This window comes from Manis javanica, chromosome 10 (assembly GCF_040802235.1).
Source record: "Manis javanica isolate MJ-LG chromosome 10, MJ_LKY, whole genome shotgun sequence".
In the NCBI taxonomy this organism is placed as follows: Eukaryota; Metazoa; Chordata; class Mammalia; order Pholidota; family Manidae; genus Manis; species Manis javanica.
In genome coordinates this window covers 101,205,489-101,228,721 of record NC_133165.1, presented here as the reverse complement: position 1 = coordinate 101,228,721, position 23,233 = coordinate 101,205,489, and the positions used below count along the sequence as shown (strand labels likewise).

The following is a 23,233-nucleotide window of genomic DNA, read 5'->3' as shown; positions in this document are numbered from 1 at the left end:
TGAAAGATTATAATAGAGTAAAAGTTATAAAGTGATGAAAGAATTTCCTGAAATTTTATATGATCATATACTGGTAATATGACTCTCTAGTATATTCAATTCTTTGTTCTCTCTCACATGCCCTTGTAGATGAAATACAACCAGTACTTCACAAAGCTTACTACCAAATCAGTGATTGCTGTAATTTAAGCTTGCTTTATGTGGCCCTCATGTGGTTGCCATAAGTGAATTGTGTAAATGAGAATCATATCCATAAACGTTTTTCAGGCTTATTTTGAAAGTGCGTTTATGTGACTGATAAGTACCTCCCCTCATTTATAGCATACAGTCAAATGTTAAGTTGTAAAGTTTATCAAAATTTTTCTTGAAAGTAATGAAATGCTAATATTTCCTAAGTAGTATTGCTGGTATTTATGTTAGCTAAAGGAAAAGTCTTTTTACTCTGAATTCCTTGAAGATGAAATCATTACATATAATCTGTTTGAAAACTCCCATATGGTATTTCTTTGCAGTTGAGAGTTTAATTTTAAGGCTTGTTTTTAAATGTGACAGAATTTCTCACAATTCCTATCCTTCAGGAATCTATGTTTTTCTATGTAAGTTAAATAAGATGTTAATTTTCCTCTGGGGTGGCCTCAAATAGTTTCTCATTTCCGTGATTATAAACTTATAATTTCTGCTGGGTTTGTTTATAATTTTAAAAAGCAAAATGAAGTATGTAAGTTTATCAGATTTTTTTAACCCTTCCAAGGCTTGATGAAAATAAAAATAGTAGATCACTTTTTGTATGGTATAATTGGCTTATTAGTGTTAACATTTGAAACAGGCCACTTTCTCTCCCCTCCAAAACACATAGTGATCATTGACTCTATTTTTCATCATTGACTTATTATTTTTAATCATTGAAGGGTCAGATAATAAACATATGCATTTATCTCTCATTTTCACCCCTCTAATTCTTATTCTTGGGTCAGTAACATTTCTAGTTATCCATTTTTTTTTTATTATTAAAGTACTAGTACATTAATACTACTTGCTTAGTAGACTATTTTTTAAGGAAAATTTATCTAATCTTATTTGTGAATATATTTCAAACACTGACTTATACTGAAAGCCCCTTTATAAAATTCTTATTTTTATATTATCATGCCATTTTGTTGTCTATCTATTAAAGCTGTTGCCTAACTATATCAAAGTTCTACATAGTGGAAGCCACAAGCTGACAGTCTATTATTCACCACTCTAACCTACCATAGCCACTGTCAAGATTTGTCCAACTAATCCCTAGATTTATGCTTTCAGTTTTGTGGTTCCTTACCTCTGAACTTTTACACTTAAAACCAGGTATCTTAGCACTAACATATTGTAATGTGTTTCACTTTTCTTCCTAACTGTGTGTTCAGTTACTAAGAAAGTATACCATGCCTATACCTTTTTTGAATCCTCCATAGCATGATGAGTTAATTGGTGATTGATTATTTGGAAATGGGAGGGGAAATCTTCATTTTGCTATCACAAACTCAGTGAAAAACATGTTTCTTGTCTACTGTTTGCTGTAGACATTATAAAGTGCCTTCTCATCCTTCTGACTGCATCTTGGTATTACTTTTGTTCTTCCTTTCTTATTTAACCAATACCGTGATTCATATGGTCCAGTCATGTTTTTTAGAAAGATTATGGTTTGTGTTTTTTGCTTTACTAGTTAGAGAGGGCCAAATGGATACAGATGTGTCATTTAATGTCATCCATTCTTTCTTTTGTCTGTGTTGTCCAAAACATTTGGTAGCAGAAGTTTCCTTCTACAGTGTACTCCCTAACAGACAATGAGCTGCCAATTAAGAATGGAGAACAAACAAATAAAAAGAACAGAATATTACCCAGGAAATTTCCTTCTGAATTCTCAGTGGGAACATATCCCTCTTCTAATTGTCAATTTAAAAGACCCTTGAGACTATCTAGGATATCCCCAATATGCCAACACCCAATTTATGGTCTTTTTTATTAAGTGGGGCAATTACATTTAAATACCATAGGGTAGAGATACTTAATGTTCTGCTGAAAAGCACTCAGTCTGCATTAAGGCAATAATTTTAACAATAAACTACAGAAGTAAAGGAAGTATAATTCATAATTTCAGATCTGGGTAATTCTTCATCTGTACATTTTACAGCTAAATCTTAGAGTAGGTAGAGATGAGGGTATTTGTTATAATTATAGTGAAACTGTCACTTTATTTTACTTGAAGAATGATGCTATCTATACTCCAATGCCCTTTGGTTCAGTCCGTATTTCTGGCTTCTCAACATGTCACCAGTTTAACTTTCCCATAAAAGCTTTTTCTTTGAAATTTCCCTTGCAAACATTTAAATAGACATATATATTATATAGCTCCTGATTTTTGGTCAGGTCCTTTTAACTTGATATTGTTACATTTTTATACTTTTATAAATGGTCTCTTATCTTTCCATGTATTTGATTATATATTATGTATATTAAAAAGGCTATGAACCCTTACAACTTTTCTCTTTGTGATGTACCACCTTCCTGAAAATATGCTTCTGTGCTTATAATTAACTTCTAGATAATTTTATTTATCTATAAACAAATTTATTACTAATTAATTTGGAAGTATCAAAATATGAATTTCCAAATTTGTAAATTTTTTATTACAGTGGAAGCTCTTATCATAGTCTAAACCCATAGTTCCTTAGATAACCAACAAGTCAGTAAACTCAGGAAATCATCTTAAAGGAATGTTGACCTTATTTAATATACAACATGTATATGTGAAAATATGCCAATTTGCGATTGTAATTTACTTCTGATAATAGGTCGAGGCTTTTTTTCTTTCCTCTTAAATTATGAATCCATTGATTAGCATTGGACCTCTTTTTTGCATGAACCACACCCATAGTTACAATGTCTACAATGAAAGCAACACTTGCCAAGCACTCCTCAGATACATCTAAATTTTTTTTCTAATCTTTTGTAGCTGTCACATGTGCCTAATTTAAGAACTTTTTTTTTTCATTTAGAAATTTAGTTAGTTGCCATCAGCTTAGTTTCATTGAAAAAGCTCTTTAACACATTGTCAGCTTATATATTCATTAGGTAATAATTAACACTAATAAGCATGGGTTTACACCACTTACAAACATGGTTTGCTGAGCAAAAAAAACGTATTTTCTCTTGGTAATCCTACAATAAAAATGCACGAGTGAGCCTGTTAGAAAATAGCCTTATTGTTCTTGTCAGTTCTACAGAGGGAAAAAGGAAAAGTCTGTCAGAAGGAGGCCTGTTAAGAAGGCTTTTACTGTACATTGTGTTCACATTTTAAAACTGATGTGAATTTGTCCATACATAGATATACAAAAATAACAGAAAATTAAAGAAAAAAGGGGTGATTTAAGAAATCTGCGTTACAAAATAAGACCAACTGAAAAGTTGTACCTTTTGGCATTCAAATGATTGTTTAAGATTGCTTTTGTCAGGAAAATTGTCAGAGAAGTAGGGCTTTTCAGTTGGTAATTTAAAAAAATAGTAATAAGAGAGGAAAAAAGAAAAAGGAAGTACAACCAATCTGGAAAACTATTTGACAATACCTGCTAAAGTTGAACATGTTTGTAAGCTATGATCCAGCAATTTCATGCTTACACATATATACCCAGCAGGTGTGTGTGTGTGTGTAAGGGGGGAGTCAGTGTGTGGGTGTCCATATTCACTAAAAGACACGTACGGGAAGGTTTATAGCAGCATTGTTGGTAATGACCAAAATCAGAAACAAACTCAGTGTATGTCAACAGTAGAATGGATAAATAACATTGCAGTGTACTTAATAGAATACTGTATACAGCAGTGCAAATGCCAAGTACAACATGCAACAGTGTTGGTAAGTCTCACAAAATCTGACGAGTGAGAGATGCCAGACCAAGAAAATACACGCCATATGATTGTGATGTTCAAAACAGGCAAAAGTAAGGTTTGATGTTAAAAATTAAGATGGTACCTTTTCTGAGAGGGCAAGGAATATGACTTGAACAGAAGCACAAGGGGACTTAACAGAGTTCTGGAAATACTGTGTTTCTTAATTTTGGTGCTGTTATCTTTGAGCCTGCTTTCTTTGAGCTGTATGTTTAAATAAGATTTGTGTGCCTTAATTATGTGTGGTATACTGCAAAAAATTATCAGAAAAATAAATGTGACTATCTGCTGAAACTAATATTAACTAGATGAGCCATGTAGTAAAGACACAGAAAAATGAGTCAAGCTACACAAAAGTATTTGAGAAGAGCTTAATTATGGAATCTATCAAAAAGGGAAATAATACTTAACAACTTCAAGTGTACCATCTGTAGCTAATTTAGTTCTGATAACTCATTTCAGCCCAATTTGTTATATTTTGCATACTTAGTACTTAGGTTATGCAACCACTGAGAATTATTTAATAAGCATATAATTATAAACCATAAATCATTTATCCTAGTCCTGTAAAGTAATTTGGATCACCTTCTTTATTTTTAAGTCAGTTTTTTTTTTTTTAAGTATCTGTTTCTGTTCAGGATAAATACTGTTTAAAAATTACTAAAATTTAGTTCACTGGACAGGAATAGACTTCATTAATTGGCCAGTTTTTATAGAATGTCTTTATCTGTATTTTCTACTTCTTTGGTTTCCTTCATTTGAAAGGAGAAAATCATGAAAATATTTTGGTGTGTATTCAATTTATAAAACAGCAAACAAAAATGAAGTACATATAGAATAAGATCAAAAGAATGGAGCCTTTAAACCATTCTCCCATGGGACTCTCTGAATTTGGAAAACAAATAGCTGCTGTTCAAGAGTGGTAAAATATATGCAAGCCCCATAGAAATAAATTTTACCTAGACTTTAAAGATATATTCCTTAAGTTTGTTGAAATTGTTTTATGAACTCTAAAACCTAGAAGAAAAGGTGTAAGACATTCTAATGAATTAGTTCAATTCCCTTAAGTACCAGAATTCTGTGGGCACTTTGCCAGCTGCCCACCAGCTTCTGTCTCCTGCCATGCTATCTCTATACCACACTCTACCAGTGAGAAATAACAGTGGCTGAGTATGAAGAATGAGCTGGAAAACTAGCTGTCTGGCTGGGGGATAGCACCTCTCACTACAGAGTGCCATTGCTGAGATTTCTTAGTCTTGATCACTCTAGAGATGGGAAAGAAATTGAGATGGAAAGCCATGTCAGTGGGTAGCATGGTCCTTGTTATAATGGATTTGTGAGTATTGAGGAGAGGGAAGGGAACCAGGTACTTGTTCCTTCAACCTACCTTTAATCTGGTAGCTATCAATCAAGGTCAACTTCGAGAAGGAGTGAGCCAAATCAGAAAAGGTAGGAGATAGGAAATCACTCTTGGCATGGAAGCCCAGAGGCAGAAAAAATAAGCAACTAAAGCAATTTTTATCTCCCTAAATTTACATCACTTCTTACTTTTTTATGTGCTATTTTGAAAATGGGAGCATGGGCAGGTGGGAGACTCTTACGCACTCCTGCTAGAAAATATTGTTAACTGAAATGACTACTGAAGTTGGAAAGCAACTAGATTAGTAATCTAGAAACTTCAAGATTATGCCCACAAAATTAAAAGTATATGAATAATTTAATTTGGCTACTGTGTTACAGTGTTGCTATGCTAAATTAATTAGAAAAATGTGACTGCTTTTCCATGACTATTACAAAACTTAAAGTCTTCATGCTTCTTTCACATTTTAAAAAATAAATGTAATGATATAATTTTCTTTAAAAGCTCTACTTTAAGTACAACTGCCTACCTATAATCTCTAGTTAATAGGTTTGAATAAATTTGTGGAAATTTCATTCCTTTAGTAACGATGTATCAAAAATATTTAACATTATACCCCTATTCTTTTATTAGGATTTGGAACTTGGAAGGAATGCAGACAGCTCATTTTATTCTTCATTCCCCTGGAATGAGTGTGTGCTGGCATCCTGATGAAACTTGTAAGGTTGTTATTTAAAATTTTCCTTTCTTTTATCAAGCTGAAAAGACATATATACATGTGTAATAAATGCACATATAGAGGACAAAAAGACAGTGAATTTTTCTACCTCAGAGACTCTAATTAGCACAAATATATTTGAGTTAATCTAAAAATCTATATCTTAAAAGTTCTCTAAGTTTTTATTTGACAACCATCAATCCAATCCATAAATGGCATTTATTCAGAGTACCATTTTCCTGCCCATTGGTAGATTACAATCTGAAAACTGATGCCCAGATTATCTAGTAGCAGTATTCATTTAAAAAAAGCTGAATCCATGTTTGTGAGCCATAGTAATGTCAAAAGAAAACACCAGTGGCAGGAGACAAATCTGACCTAGTGGCAGTGGTATTCAATTTTTATTCAGAAGAGAGCTTTCTACAATTCTAAATATACACTACAAGTTATTATCAATTGGCCTTAACTCTTATATCTTTGAGAAGATAGAAGCCATTTGATAAGAGTTCTCTCATTTGCTGGTATCTTGTCTTAGGCATCATTCTATTTTATCTTTCTCTAGAATCTAAGAAATTACCACATTTATCTTCTTAATCTTTCAGCTGTCTGAAGCTCATGCCAGTTCCTTAGGCACCCTGCTTTTATAACCCTCTGTTGTCTCCATACTTCATCTCATTGACTCTTTTCTATCCTCATACTTTCATGAAAAGGTAAACTTGATTAATCATAGCAAACACACTACTTACATCTGCTTGTCCCATTATCAGCAGTTCATGTATGTTAGCTCATTTAATCCTTATGACAACCTTATGAGATAGGTGCTGTGATAATCCTCATTTTACAGTCAGGTCTTGCTCAAGGTCACACAGCTACTAACTGGAAGAATTGGCATTTGAACCCAAGCAGCCTGCTCCATGGTTCGTGCTCTTAACCATTACATTCTTCTGTTTCCCCTCTTATTTCATGCCTTTTTTTTATAAATGCTTGACCCCATCAACTGTACTTTTTAACTTCTATTCTTCGTTCCTTATCCACCAGTCTAACTATATCTCATTCAGTCTCCACTACTCTCAGAGGTCATCGGTGATATTTTTAACAAATCTAATAGGCTTTTCTTGCATTCTTAATCTCAAGGCAGCTCTTTACACTATTGATCACTTCTGTCTAGAAACCCCACTTACCTGAGCATTAGTCTAGTCCTTTGGGACATCTATGCATGTGCATCTTCTCTTTTTCTCTGTTTTCTGCCATCTCTTCTTTCTCCACGTATTTGTCAATTATTGCAGGGGGCTGTTCTTACCTGCACAGTACCCTTTATCATAAGAAAGGGTGAAAGAATGAATAAAGTCCTTGCTCTTAAGTTCCACACCAATTTATCAGGAAGAGGAACATGTAAATGCAGCAACACAGATTTTAAGTGTTAGAATAAAAAGTTGAGTAAGTAGAAAGATGCATCAAGAAGGATTAATCAGATCTCACAGTTTTCTCAAAAGAGGTAATCCTGAGCTGAGATGCCCCAGACTATATATATATATATAAGTGTGTTCTCTGAGCCTAGGGATTCCATGAAGACTCGTTTCACACCTTTTGTATCTCATTAGAATTATACTCTCTGTATGTACATGAGTGAACTTTTATAATTAATTCATATTACATATAAAGGATTGTTTCCTTGCATAAGTATAATTTTTGAATCCAGGTCCTAAATTTTATTTTATGCCCAGATTTTTCCCCTGTAGGACTGAATGAAGCATAATCCGGGATTCTAACAAAATGTCGCTGTCACCATGTATAAATACAATAGGCTAGATAAGAAACAAGAATGTTTATTACAACCTCTATCCCAAAACTTACATCTTAATGCTTAATTTGTGGTTATTTCAGATCCCTTTCTTCTATATACTTTAAGTTAATTTCTGTTTTCTAAATATTAAAATTCCACCCCACCCCATATCCTTTTCTTTTGTTTGTTTCATGGCTTCAGAATGTTTAGAAATCCCTGCTCTAAATCACATAGCTTAAAAATCCTCAAATCATTTTTAGTGTCTTCCTTCCCTATACCCAAACTTTTCCAGGTCTTTTCATTTTTCCTTCACTCACTAGAATACATTCCTCTCTGTCATTTAGGGGCATTTTTCACCTTTCTGTTCTCACATGAACTCTTGGAAAGCTTTTGCCTGTCTGTGAAGTCTTTGGCTCTCCACTCTACCTCTTCTTTCCTAGTTTAGTTAGAGTAATCATGAAATAAAAGTTTCATCATGTCACTACGAAACTCAAGAACTTAAAAGGTGACACAGGGAAGTAAGTTGTTAACAGTGCGGACTCCCGAGTTAACTGCCTGGAGTCAAATCTCAGCTCCACCTCTTAATATCTGTGTGATTTCCAGCAAGTTAAAAAAGTTCTCTCAATCACTGCCTTCGTTTCCTCATGTAAAATGTAAAATATATGCTTGTAAAATACAAAATCATGAAAATTAAATAAGTGTGCACTTATAATATCCTTAAAAGAGAACCTGGCACATATGTTAATTTTAGCTGCTTGTCATTGTTGATGCTCTTACTGCTACTAAAATCTAGTGATTCTCAGTGATCTGCCACATCAGATTGAGCGCAGAATTTTTGTTCTGTCATGCTTGGTCTTGATGAAAATAAGGCAGCCAGAGAAGAAAGAGATGAGTCCGTCATTACCTATTTCACAGAATTCTTATGAAACTTATAAACTACACAAAAGAGCCATGTAATCTGGAAAGCACAAAGCAAATACTAGTACTTAATAATTAGTAAAAGATACAAAAGTCAAAGGTCTCCAGAAACTAAGCCCTTAAATCCAGTAGACCACAGTTGGAGCTAGAATTTCAGCAGGTAGTGAGAACGGAACCAAGAGTTCAGGATATCGTGGGATCAGCAGATTGAGACTGAGTGTATCTCAGTTACTGATCCTAAAAGAAAGGAGGTTAGAGAGCCACTAAATGAGAGAAGATGTAAAATCAACATTTGTTGAGTGCTTCTCAATGCCAAGCACTGTGCTTGTACTTTACTTGTGTTCTCTCATGCAGTTCTCACAAAACACCCTGAGATTGGTGGCTTTATTCTGTCCCTTTTTGTAGATAAGAAAACTGAAGCACTGGAAGGTCAGTCACAGACTTTATCTCAATATGGTTTGAAGTATTATAGTGCTCTGTGCTGCTTTTTTTCACCCATGAAAATTCACTGCATATTAATGTTTATGGTTCTGAGAAGTCTTAGAGGAAAAATTCCCCTATAACATTTTTAGTTATTCCCAGACTTATTTAACTTTTTTACTTTATCTGTTCTTTCAACCAAAAAAATATATAATGTCACAATTGAGCAGAGTTTTAGAAACAGTGTGACCAAAACAAAAAGCTTTCTTGTTGTTTGTTTTTGCTAGAATTGAATTTTCAATCTAACTTCAACCTGTAATAATAGCAAATGCTTTTTGAGTGCCTACTCTGTACCTGAAACAGTTCCAAGTGCTTTACATGTATTAACTCATATTATCCTCCCAGTGGTCCGATGAAATAGGTGCTATTATTAACCTTGTTTTTACTGATGAAGACCTGAAGTATACAGAGGTCATTTGTTCAAGATTTCACTCCTGAGAGCAGAGCTGGTCCCCGGCTAGGCAGTCTGGCTAAAGAGATTACACCCTTAACCCACTATGCTTTATTCCGCCTCCTAGTTTAGGATTTGGGCCAGATTTACTTAGCCCTTCTGTATTTTGTAAGTTATATCTGAAATCCTCAAAATTTTTACAGTCAGACTCAAAATCTCAAATATTTCTACTAGGTCTTGGTAAGTCTTTCTTGGTATCCTCCCATTTCCAGTCCTTCCTCACCCTCAACTCTGTGAACAGCATAGCAGACCACTCAACCAGTTTTCAGAATCTAGCCTTATAGTAAGGAACACGCATATTCTGTGGTGAGAGACAGACATAGGTTCCAGACCTGAATTCAGATCCAGGCTGTGCCACAGGCTAGTGCTGAGGCCTTCAATAAGTTACTTTAATCATTCTGATCTTGTCTCCACTTCTGAAAAGTGGGATTAATGGTAGTAATTTCCTCGTACAGTAGTTCATGAGTATTAAATAAGGCAGGACATGTAAAGCTCAGAGTTGCACTTGTTTTTGTTTTATATTTGTCACTGACCTCATGTTATTGTTAATAGTAGTAGTATTTGAATACTCTACTTATTCTTACAGAGTAGTTTTAAATTCCATCTTTTCTATCAAGAATCCCATAATTCCAGAGACTCCCCATATTCTAAATAATTCCTCTTTTTGCATCACAGGATATTTTTTCTTGAATTGTGGTCAGTTTTTTCCATAAATCTCTTTTCCAAACAGGAAGTTTCTTGTGATCAAAAACATGTCTTTCACCTTTAACTTTTGTTAAATTTAGCAGAGTATTTTGCATATATGCATGTGTCTACAATTATTCATGAATTGCAAATTTGCCTACTTACTAAAATTTACTTGTAACCCCCAAATCAATACTCATGTAACAGAGAGCAACAAAATTTTGAATTGGCTAATGTGCATAATACCAGTTAAGGCCAAGTAAGGCAGTCCTCTGCCTTCTCATTGTAGCTCCTATTTTTGGTCTGTTCAGGGCTTTGTTTTTGTGCTTTTTGTTAGTGATTTCACCACGTAAAATGGCCCTCAAGCATAGATAGTGCTAAAGTGTTGTCTAATGTTGACTGAATCTTATGTTAATGAATCAGTGTACATTAAATAAGGCATCTTTAAACGGAAACACACATAAAACAAAATTATGTATTCATCAGTTGACAAAAATATGATCAGAAACTCACAGGTCAGAAACCCAACCCTTTATTTTCCTCTAGGATCAGCAGTTCAATATTCACTAATTCTGTGTATGCAACAATAGTACAGATTTTAACTACCATGAATAACAAAAGACTCAACTCTGTGTGTATATGTATGTATGTATGTGTGTGTATATATGGTCAGTGCTCTGTCAAGTTCTCTTATATGAATGATAGAATGACTGCCAAGAGTCCTGAGCCAGACATGATCATCTCTTATCGGAAATAACAGCAGTAGTTTTGTGGGGTTTTGTGGGTTTAGGAAAGTACTTTTGTATACAATGTCCCATTTTAGCTATACAGTAACTTTTTGAGTGTGATGTAGTTATCTCTCATTTTACAGATAAGAAAAAAGCAAATTGTACATCACTGAACAGTTTAAGAGTAGAACCCAGGATTTTTGACACTCTCATGTTCTTTCCACGTCAGTGCTACTTCACGCCTTCAGGAATGTTTATTCCTTAATGTAATAAGAAGCAAAAGAACATCCTTTAAAAGTAAGAACTTTACATAAAATAGAGTTTTTCAAACCATTTTGTTCACGCATCAGCTACTCATGCACTTATATATTCACAGCAATCTTGTATCTTAACTCCCACAAATGGGTATCCTAATGCCATAATTGAGTCTAAGAAACAAATTTTTTCACATTTTAATATTTTGTAAAGTTGGAATTTACCCTATAATTCTTTTGTACATTTCATAAAGTATTTCTTAGACAAGGGAGGCAGGGAAAAAGGAAGCAGGAAACATTAATTTGTTGACTATCTTAAATCAGTAGTATTTTAGAATAAAGGGAATATTGAAGTAATATAGTAATTACTCTCTGTTGACTGAGTGGCTACTCTGTGTCAAGGATTTGTACTGGGTGCTTTACATACATTACTCATTTACTCACAACAACTCCATAGCTATTCTTATCCTCACATATCCATTTTAGAAATTAGGAAACTGCTAATCAAAGCCTTACAACCTGGCCAAGTCATCCAGCTTTTTTTTTTTTTTTTTGAGAGGGCATCTCTCATATTTATTGATCAAATGGTTGTTAACAACAATAAAATTCTGTATAGGGGTCTCAATGCACAGTCATTAATCAACCCCAAGCCTAATTCTCAACAGTCTCCAATCTTCTGAAGCATAACGAACAAGTTCTTACATGGTGAACAGTACAAGGGCAGTCATCACAGAAACTTTCAGTTTTGATCACACATTATAAACTATAAACAATCAAGTCAAATATGAATATTCATTTGATTTTTATACTTGATTTATATGTGAATCCCACATTTCTCCATTATTATTATTATTATTATTTTCTATTTTTTTACTAAAATGCTGAAGTGGTAGGTAGATGCACGATAAAGGTAGAAAACATAGTTTAGTGCTGTAAGAGGGCAAATATAGATGATCAGGTATGTGCCTATAGACTAAGTATTAATCCAAGCTACATAAGGGCAACAAAACATCCACGGATGCAGAAGATTTCTCTCAAAACAGGGGGGTGAGGTTCTAAGCCTCACCTCTGTTGATCCCAATTTCTCACCTGATGGTCCCCCTGCGACTGTGCCTGTCTTAGGTTGTTCCTCCCTTGAGGAATCTTACCCGTCTCTGGCTAACCAGTCATCTTCCGGGGCCATACAGGGAAATGTAAAGTTGGTAAGTGAGAGAGAAGCAATATTCTTTGAAAAGGTTAGCTTTTTACTTCTTTGCAGATTTATGCCCTGTGGCTTCTATGCCCAGCATTTGTCTTGAGTTATCTTTACCACTTGGAAGAATTATGATACTCGGTAATTTTCAATATGAGGCACGAATTCTACTAAAGGGTTGTAATTAGGAAGGAAGAAGAAAAGCTATAGAAGTAACAGACGGAAGAAAACATGGGAAGATTGATTATTTCTTTGACATATCTTCTTGTAGAGTAACATAAGCATGTATAGGTTTTAACAAACTACTAATTAAATTGCATACACACATTAACATAATAGGAATACAGCTACATAACAAAAGCAGACCTACAATTACCATCCATATCCAGTGAAACCAAGAAAACCAGGTAGATACCCTAGGCATTTGTGAAAACTTATCAATGATATGATGGATATTGTCTAACTGAATTTGAATAGTTTGAGAAAAATCAGACAAATTAAAACAACACATTCCTGGGAACTGTTCACATCCCATATCTTCTTTTAACAGTAGATAGTCTATAATCGCACGATTTTGGAGCAATGCAACTTGCACTTCTCCTAATTCTTGGCTGAGTTCCAACAGTATAGATCCAGTCAAATTTGTTGTTTTACTGTATGCACAGGCCAGCTTAGATATCTCCTTCTTCATTCCAATGGCAAGTCCAGGAACCTGTGGGATGAATGCAGCTACAACTGCAACAGCGCCAGGATCTTTGTTGAAGTTTTTTGATGATCATCTTCTGGAAGAAGTCATCCAGCTTTTAAGTGGAGATGGCAGCCTTGCTCCTCAGGCTCTTTAACTATGTAATGCTGCCTTCCATTCTGAAAACCAACTTACATTGCTTCAGGATGTGTAATACATAAATATATGTCTGTTGATAGATACACACTTAGGCAAAATAACTTTCTAGACAACATAACTTAAGTAACTTTTCCCAGACTTAATCTTTAGGGTGATTTCTTCTTCCTGGTGACTGTACATCATCATTTAAAATTGTACCAAACTTTGAGTCTTTTCTTCACCAATTTTCTGTAAAGATTTTTTTTTCATGTTTCATAGAATTTTACATAGGCTTCTCCTATCTCCTTTGAATTAGATCTCCCATTTGTAGTATATGCAAATGTTTACACTTTTCTTGAAATCTCTGCCTACTTCTCAGATTTGGCTGGTGAATTAGGTGACTGAATTTTCTTAATTTTTCTGTCCTAACAGCTGATGGTTGCAGAGAAGAATGGAACAATCCGGTTTTATGATCTTTTGGCCCAACAGGCTATTTTATCTCTAGAATCAGAACAGATGCCATTAATGTCAGCACACTGGTGCTTAAAAAACACCTTCAGAATTGGAGCTGTTGCGGGCAATAATTGGTTAATTTGGGATATTACTCGATCCAGGTACTTACTTGGTATATTTATCTGTTGCTTACCAAAAAATCAGTCACTATTGCTAAATGGTCCATTGAGCCATTCTTGTATACATGGGCCTCCCTGTAGGCAGAAACAAGTCTTTCTTATAGAAGGACCAGAGTTGGGTTTTTACGTAACAGAGATAGGTACCCATGCTTTGCATTACTTTGAGAGTAACCCAGCAGGAACAATGCAGAGGAGGAAATCTTTGATCTAAGTACTGTTCATTTATGTTTAAAAGAAAGAAGAAAAGCACTGACCCTTTTGAATGATGGTGTTCTATAAGAGTTCTAAATCATGTCTGTATCTTTACTTCATCTATTTTAATCCAGTGCTTGTTTGGAATTTTGTCAAGTTTAAGTACATTGAACATTGTGTCCTTTAAACAGAAAATATCTTTTAAACCTTAATTTAAGTTCCTCTACTTGAGACCAGCACATAACTCAACAAAGTGCAAAATATTATCTTTTAGTTACCCTCAAGAAAAGAGACCTGTCCACATGGATCGAGCCTGCTTATTTAGGTGATGTACCATTTTAGTTGAAGTTATAATTTGATTTTTTGTATTTGGTTACTTAGTTCATGCTGTGCCTCCACATAAAATACTTTCCCAACCTCTCCTTTGCACTGTTGTTTTTTATTGTTTTGTTTTGTTTTTCTGATTGTTTTATAACTGTTTTATAAGCACTTATTTTGCTCTTCTAATTAAATTTTTGCTTTTGTCTTTTGACCTGGCCGAAGAAGTGACTTATTTTCCAGTATTTCCTTTGAAAAATTTTATAAAACACAAAACATGTTGGCACTCCACTAGTACCCTCTCAACAATTGGGAGCATATGCTTCCTTATTTTTATGATGATAATATATAAAATGTTTATGCATACAGGCTTCATTGTGCTTTAAATGAAAACATGCTGTATCTTTTTTTCCCCCACTTAAATTAACATACCTACCTTGTTCTTTTTCAGTAATTTATGCATAATATTCCATTACACAGTATAGTCATTAAGTTACTTTTAGCTTCAAATAACAGGAAAATTTACTAACAAACTAAAACTAGTAGAATATTTATTATATGCTGTATTTCATCAAGTCTAAAATGCCCCCAGTAAAATTGTACAACTTGGGCATCATTATTTTACATATGACAAAGAAAAAAATTGTTCAACTAAATGTAAGAATGCCACAGATTAAGATGCATCCTGATTTCAGAGGTGGGAGTAAATACACATTTTGAAATCAATGAACAATGGTACCTAAAAAAAGTTCCGGGAGGCAGCCTGAGTAGGTCATCAATGTTACCAGGAGTTCATACCTTTCGTTCTGCTAATATTAATGGCAAGGCTTTGGCCTTACTTCACAGTAACAAGATGACTGTCAGAATACCAGACATCATAGCTTCATACTACATTGTCCGAAGTAAGAGGAGAAGAAGGAGCCCTCACCTTTTATTGGGGATTGTTATTGACTGAAACCAGTTGTGCCTCATCCCTTGGAGTTGGACACACTGTGCCAGAATGTAGTTAGGGTTCAGTTAGCATGACACAAGGGCAGAATGGCTGTTAGAAAAGCAATTAATAATGTGTGCCACACACAAAAAAAATATGAACTACACTCTAGCCACCTCTTTTGTCAAGGAATCCTTTCATTTTTCTTGTATCTCCTCCATTGTATTTATTATAGTGCTGGGCATGTTGCTGGAGCTCCATTAACACATGTTGATGCATTGATTTGCATATGCCAATGTCTAGAATGCCCTGAAACTTAAATACTTAAATATGTAAATATTCTAGGTGTCTGTATCATCCCAGAAGTTTAAACACATGAGTTTATCACTAATTTTGTAACATGTAACAATATTAAATGTGTTTTTTAATGGACTGTGAAATATTCTGTATCTGTCTGATGTCAAGTTTATTTATATCTGCTAGCACACTGTCAGCCTTTGGTTATAAGAAGGGAACTGTTAATCTTGTATAACTTTGGGACTTAACAATGTGGCACATGATAAGCACTTAATAAATATTCACAGGATGAGGAAATATTTATAGCCAACTTCCCTGGAATTCCCAATCTAAATGTAAAGCAATATTAACAAATTTAAGTTATAAAATACTGTTTTTTGTGTAAAAGAAATAACCTATTCAGAAAACCTTATAGTTTTCTTATCTGTAGAGTACTGTACTTATTTTTATCCTTTGTTTTTTCTTAGGTGGTCCACAATTAATGAAGACTTGTTTGCAACCATTGGTTATCCTGGCAAAAAAGCAAGCCAGTTTCAAATTCATCATTTAGGACACCCTCAGGTAATGTGGAGATGTTTTGTGGCATATGTGTTTTTAAATGTGGTTTCTACTTTTCTGCTCATAGTCCCAATATTTGTAATGTGTAACTAAAAGATATTTATGAATGACTATTATCTGCTTAAATAGAAAAGAGACAGCATCTTTTGATGTTTAAATCACGAGTGGTAACAAACTTTGCCAATATTCATGTAAGAAGCATTTTGTTTGTTTTGTTATATCTCCTCCTTCATTTGTATATAATAATTTTGTTTGCTGGGTTGGTTTAGAATGCAGAATTTCTTAGTCTGTGCTATGCCAGTTATTCATAGATTATTAGTATCTTTCATTCCAGCCAGCTGTAAACAAATAATGTATATTTCACCGATGAGGGGACATGGTTTTTAATTCTATTTTCATTATTAAACAAAGGCAATTTATCATGCATTTCTTATTTTATTATTTTTTTTGGTATCATTAATCTACAATTACATGAGGAACATTAAGTTTACTAGACTCCCCCCATCACCAAGTCCCACCCACATACCCCATTACAGTCACTGTCCATCAGTGTAGTAAGATGCTGTAGAATCACTACTTGTCTTCTCTGTGTTGTACAGCCCTCCCCATGTATTTCTTATTTTTGAAGGTAGTCTTGGTTAACTTGGATGATTTAATGGACTGCTGTAATTCTTAACATGTTTTGTAGCCCATCATCACTGGCTCTGTAACCGTTGGATCTGGCCTGTCCTGGCATAGAACTCTCCCACTTTGTGTAGTTGGAGGAGACCACAAGCTGTTGTTTTGGGTGACTGAAATGTAAAATTAATTTTCTATGTACTTTAGATCCATACAGTTTGTATTTTTAGTACATATTTTAGAGAATTCCTTATTTTTATATCAAATATACTGTAAGCTCTAGAAATGTCCCGATTGTTGCCTTTGTTAAATAAAATGTTGATGGTTTGAAAACTTAATTTCCTACTCTGTTCTGTGAATGTATATATACATATTTTTTTTTTTTCTTTAAGGAAGATTGTAATTGATTTGGCAGCTTTAGAAAAGAGATGACTAGGAAACATAATGCTTTTGATTTTATCACAAAATTATCCAAAGTGTATCCTATCTTATGTGGCTTTAAATATATGCTGTTCTAATTCTCAAGGACACAAACATTTACAAAAGGAAGAAAAATCTCTCCTTTCATTGTTAGCTTTGGAAGTGGTTGAATGTACATATGTAGGTATATCCCTTTTTTTTTTTTAAGCAATGTATATGTGTAGGGGTCTTACAATTTCCTCAGTAAATATAAAAGATTATTATTCAATTAAATATAAAAATGATTTTCAGTTTCTTAAAAATGTGGCTATGTTACTCAACCTTGTTTACTATATGCGAATTCCTTTTGACTGGACATCTTAATATTCTTAGAACATCTGGTGTATGAAATAGTTTACCTTGAAATATGATTTACAATGTAATACCTTTAGCAGCCTCTGCCGTTTATGAATCTTCACCACTCTTATCAAGAAACTTAAGTATTATTGTATGGCTCCTAGTAAGTGGCAATAGAACTCTACCCTCTCAAAGATCATTGAAATCAACATTATGTAAGCCAGCGATATCCTGTTTTTGTGGTGCATCATAATATAATCAGAAGAGTATAAGATTATTGGCTGTGCTGTATGAGGTACTGAGTTAAATAAATTCCTACAGACACTCTGCATTCCTGCACATCAATGCCCTCTCTGAAGCTGCACTTCCTTTTATCAAATGGAGATAGAAATCACTGTCTCATGGACCTACTATGAGGATTAAGTTAAGGTGAATGAAAATACCTGTCATGTGTCTGCCACACAATTCAGGGATTTCTTATTTCCGAGATGTATAGTTCTTATTTTAAGGAATTGGACATTTATTTTTAACAAATAATGTCAATATATATTTTTCACTCAACTTTTCTACTCATAAGATGTCTTACAATAGGTTTCTTATGGAATCAAAATTAGCTTTAAGAAAGAAATATTCCAAGTAATTTTTTAAAATATCAGGTAATCATTGTAGATGTTTGTTTGGCATAAACTGTTTCATGCTTTAAAGTACATAAAAAATTACATAGCAATTTCCAAGCCAATGATTTAATACAATAATATATTATTACCTATAATAGAAATAATTTCCTTTATCCCTTCATAAGCAGATTTCAAACCTTAAAAGGCAAAGGACGGGGAATTTTGAGATGGCTCACTTTCATGGTCTCTGTGATGGGACAGAGAACCCTAAAAGCATCAGGATAGGCCAAGAATTTGTAAGAATTTTATTCCCAAAATAAGGAATAAATGCCAAAATGGCAGATTGAAAATTGTCTTACACTTAGAAAAGTTGACTTAGGCATTGAGTGGGTTGTGTTAATGGATGAAGATTGGCAAGGTGAGTGTGTTGAGCTTATGTATTTGGGATCTAGGAAATGGGTTCTCTGGAATAAGAACTTAACCAAATATAAAATTTGATGAAATTACCCAGTAGGACTATTGTCTGATAGGGAAAACTGTCCTGGGAAAAGATAACTCATGGTTGTCATGTAAATACAGTTATGCCAACGAGAGGCAGGAAGTGTTACCCTCAAAGAGAAAATGATGGTTCCATTTGTAAATTAAATGGTGACCATAAGATAAAACATTCTCAAGAAATGTCTTTACCTTAGTCTTAGGAGTGGTAAACATTTATCCTGAGTAAGCACTGAGAACTGTAACCTTTTCTTTCTTTGGATCTTACATAGGGCTATGTGACCCTTTTCTAACTTACACTTTTTTGTTAAACTTTAGTGTTTTCAATTACTTTAAATGGTGTAATGACTCTCTTTTTCCTCAGTAAATTTTGTTCTTAGTAAATGGTGTTTAAATTAGACTAACAAAGGAGGAAATGTTTAATAGGGAATTAATTATTAACATCATTTCTAATTCTGTGTGTGTCCCAGTTACCTTTAGTTTTTCTGCTAATGTTTATAAATATGTCTAAGAGGGTTTTATGTTGAAAATAAGTTTTCCTCAGGATTGCTTCACTTAACAAACGTTGTGGAAAGAAAAAACCAGTTGTATTTATGTTCTAAAACTTGTTTTATTTAGTACTGTTGAAACAAAAGTTAGGATATCACAAATCTGCAAGATGTCAGAACTAAATCCTACTCTTTCAAAATGATGGAATCATAAGTCCCACTTTATTTTTATGATTTGGCTTGTACATTGTGAATATTTCAATGTCTCTCCCATGCCAAAACACAAAATCACACACCCATGCACTCCAATTTGTTTCTTTAGTAATTTGTGACTACATATTGACAGTGACCTAGAAATGTTCCTGTTGCTGTTTTAAATCTCATGTCAGTGGAGAAGAAATTGAAATCTGGTTTGCACATTTGTGCCTGTTTTTTTGTAATTGTCAAAAATCTGACATTATCCCAGAAATGCTGATTAGGAAGTTATGAGACAGTATTGTGCCCAAGACTAATTTCTGAGGAGAGAAAAAGTGTTCCAGATTATTCTCCATGATTTTCTGTAGCTTAAAAAGTTTAACTCAACCCAACTTTATACCATAGCAGTAATAGCCTTAGTTTTGAGCCCAAGTCAAATATCCAAGTAAAATGACCATTATGATGGTCCATTTCCACACATTCCTCATGAGAGCTTGGTCAAGTCCTCAGAAGCAGCACTCTGTTCCAGTATATCTTTATCAACACAGTTGGTGTGCTCAGTAATGGACAGGAGAGAACAGTCTGTTTCTTTAACACCTGATGATTCAAAAACATTTATTTTAACAGGCATTGGAAAAGAATTTCAGAACAGCTTAACATTCGTTTCTAATTATCTATTTAAAGAAATATGCCCTTTAAAACATAGGTATAAATTATGTTATTAACATGACTTTTATTTATATCAACTATTTGTTAACTAAGCACAGTAACACAACAAAATAATTAGGGTATCAGCTTTGAGGATATTGTTTCCCAAAAGGAAAAACAAATACACATTTGATGATATTACCCATACTTAACCAATTTCTTTTGCATGCATGGACACAGACTTCATGGGAAATCAAAAGCATTGAATCTACTTTCTGACCTTTCCAGCTGTTCTTTGAACTATCTCAGTAAAAACTATTGTTACCCTTATGTAGGATCAGGTTACATCTGCCTGGAAATTTCTTGGATCATCTTATTTCTATCTAATTATATCTTTGTTGTATCTAGTTATTTGCCTTCTCAGCTAGTTTTTAACAGAATACTCTACCTTGGAACTTGAAACACTTATAGTTACAAAAAGCTTATAAAATCCATATAAACAATGGTAAGTGAAGAGAGAGACCACCAGGTTTCTCAACCTTTGCAAACAATTTGAGTAACCCAATAGATTTAAAGATGTATGAAATAAGTATTTCTGCCAACTGCAGTTTTAGTGTTGTGTTGAAGTGAGTGCCTGCTTCCTTCCTTTATATTAAAAAAATAATGCTGCTGGTATTTTGCTTCTAATGGTGGTTAAACACAAAACTCTGATCTTGTAAACACAGCTGTTGTACTCTAAGCCAAATCCAGGCAAGATTAGGTACTGGCCAAAATTAAGGTTAATCTCTGCAGCCATCTCAAGTAAGAGCTTTCTAATACTGTTTTAGGAAATCTCCATTTTTCAGACAGTGTATAAAGGAAATAATCCCCAGACAACTAACCTCTAAAGTGAGCCAGAGGGAACTAGTGATAAATTACACCACAGTGATAAAAAAGTTGGAGATTATCTAAATAAGTAAATTCATTTTGGTTCATTTTTATTTATAACTGTAAGAAATGACTTTTTAGTTGACATTAAGTTTAAACCTGATCAATATAAGTTATTTTTTAAAGAATTTCCTTCTACCATATTTCCCTAATTTAATGTTTCTTGGTTTAATTCCTAGTTCTTCCTCTAGTACTAATGAAAACTAGGTATTTACTTATTGCAGATAAAATAACTCAGATATATTTATTGTAGTTATTATACAATAGCTCTCTTTGGTTTCCAGCCTCCAAAATACAATCTTTTGTTTTCATGAAGTAGACTGTGCAATTTTAAATACTTGGCCAAATGTTCTGCAGGGCTGACTCTACTAGGTGTTGGACACTAGTACCTCAAACAACATTGTGAACACCTAGTGATGCATTTCTCTCCAAATTGCCTACACCGAGGAGAATGTCTGTGAGAGTATCCCTGTGTGGATAAAGTGAAGGTTCCTAAAGCCAGGATTCTCACCTGGCCCTGGCCGGCTAGCTCACTACACACATGTGGGCAATACGTCGTTATTGACTCTATATAAACAGCTCCACCCAGTGCTCTGGGCAACAAGACTGGAGTGGTGGCAGCGCCAAGGACAGAGACTGAGACAGCTGTGGGGTTAAAGAAGCCCAGAGGCAGAGACCAGCTTGGTGCATGTAGACTTGCCCTCAGCGGATGGGATTCTAGTGATTGAAATAAAGTTGGGTATAAACCCTTTCACCCCAAGAACATTCCACTGTCATTTTTTCCATCTCAAAAAACCATAGTGAACTTGCCTGGGGCTGAAACCCATTAGCAAGACAATTGGCGATAGCAGGATTCATTGTTGACCAAGTAAAAACAGGCTGCCCTCATGGGAGGAGTGTTTCAGCGGACTGCACCTATGGATAGGGAGACATTCGAGTGTCCCCCAGTGGACATGTACTGGGAAGGGGTGGAGGACTGGGCTACACCCCAAGAGAAAGAAACTTTGTTGGTGACTGAAATGGCGTCACTACAAAGTGCTGTGGAAATGGTAAATAATGTCATGGTAGCCTGAGATGGGGCGGCGCGAGAAGCCTCAGCATGAGTTTAGGCAGCCAGGTGTCATGGGGCAGGTGAAGGATGTAGGGGAGGCATCAGCCCCAAAAATAGAGGATCGGAGGTTTGGTGAACAGGTGGGGGTGGAGACCCTGCCTGTGCTGGAGACATCAGCCCCTCCAGGTGAACCCCACCTGGTTGAAAGCTAGTGGAGGCCCGAAGGACTGGCAACTGGGAGTTCTTCCAGGAGAGAGGTGCAGCCCTGCTTCTATCCTCGGGCTCAAGTACAAAAGAAAATACGATCTGCCTCTCGTAGGAAGAATTTGAAGGGCCCTGTGAAGGTCACAAGGACCCAGATGTGGGTTGGTTTGAAAAGGCAAAAGCAGACAAAGAAATTGGATGGCTGTGGCAACAACAGACTGGAGCAGCAGTTCCAGCCACTGAGGACAAAGCAGAAGGCAGAGATAAAGCAACAAGATCAGCCTGTGTGTCTGCAAGACTTTCTGCTGGAGAGGCTGGAGAAGGTGGGTATTGAAAGGCCCACCCATAGTTCTTTTACAGTGTACCAGCTTCCTTGCACAGGGACCATTGCAGAGTATTGAGAGGCAAGAATCCTGGAAGGGTGGAGTGTGGATTAAGTGAAGGTTTGTGTGGCCGGGATTCTCACCTGGCCCTGGTTGGCTAGCTCACTACACACATGTGGGCAATATGTAGTTATTGATTCTATAAAAAGAGCTTGGCCCATGCTCTGGGCATCACGGTGGCATGGCTGCAAGGCTGCCCGAGAGCAGAGACAAGACAGTGGTGGCACCACCGAGGACAAAGACAGATGGCTGCACGGGTAGAGAGGTCCAGAGGCAGAGACGGGCTTGCTGCATGCAGACTCACTCTGAGTGGACAGGGTTCTAGTGATTGACCTGCCACCATGGAAATAAAGTTGACTATAAGCCTTTCACCTCAAGAACATTCTACTGTCATTTCTTTGGTCACAGTGAATCCATAGTGAACTTGTGTGGGGCTGAAACCCATTGGCAAGGCAGTCCCTCACTTGAAAGCTATAGAGCTCTAGTTAAGATTTCTCTAGCACTGTTTTGAGCAGGTACAGGACCTGGGTATACGTGAAGCTGCTTCAGAGGTCTCATGCCATCCTGTAACAACCCCACAAATACATTAAACTCAAGCCCATGGAGCAATT

The 23,233-nt window shown here is 35.1% G+C and overlaps 1 protein-coding gene across 2 annotated transcripts in view; it reads left to right on the top strand.

Annotated features, from left to right (window-relative positions):
• Positions 1–17,196, top strand: part of NUP37 (nucleoporin 37) — a 46,362-nt gene extending 29,166 nt beyond the window's left edge. For both annotated transcript variants that reach the window (XM_017681326.3, XM_037007123.2), the window contains exons 6-10: positions 5,915–6,005; positions 13,745–13,926; positions 14,411–14,461; positions 16,150–16,243; positions 16,929–17,196. In XM_017681326.3, the coding sequence (XP_017536815.1) occupies positions 5,915–6,005; positions 13,745–13,926; positions 14,411–14,461; positions 16,150–16,243; positions 16,929–17,042 (532 nt within the window). In that variant the 3' untranslated portion in view covers positions 17,043–17,196. The remainder of the gene's footprint in view (positions 1–5,914; positions 6,006–13,744; positions 13,927–14,410; positions 14,462–16,149; positions 16,244–16,928) is intronic.
• The last annotated feature ends 6,037 nt before the right edge of the window (positions 17,197–23,233 follow it).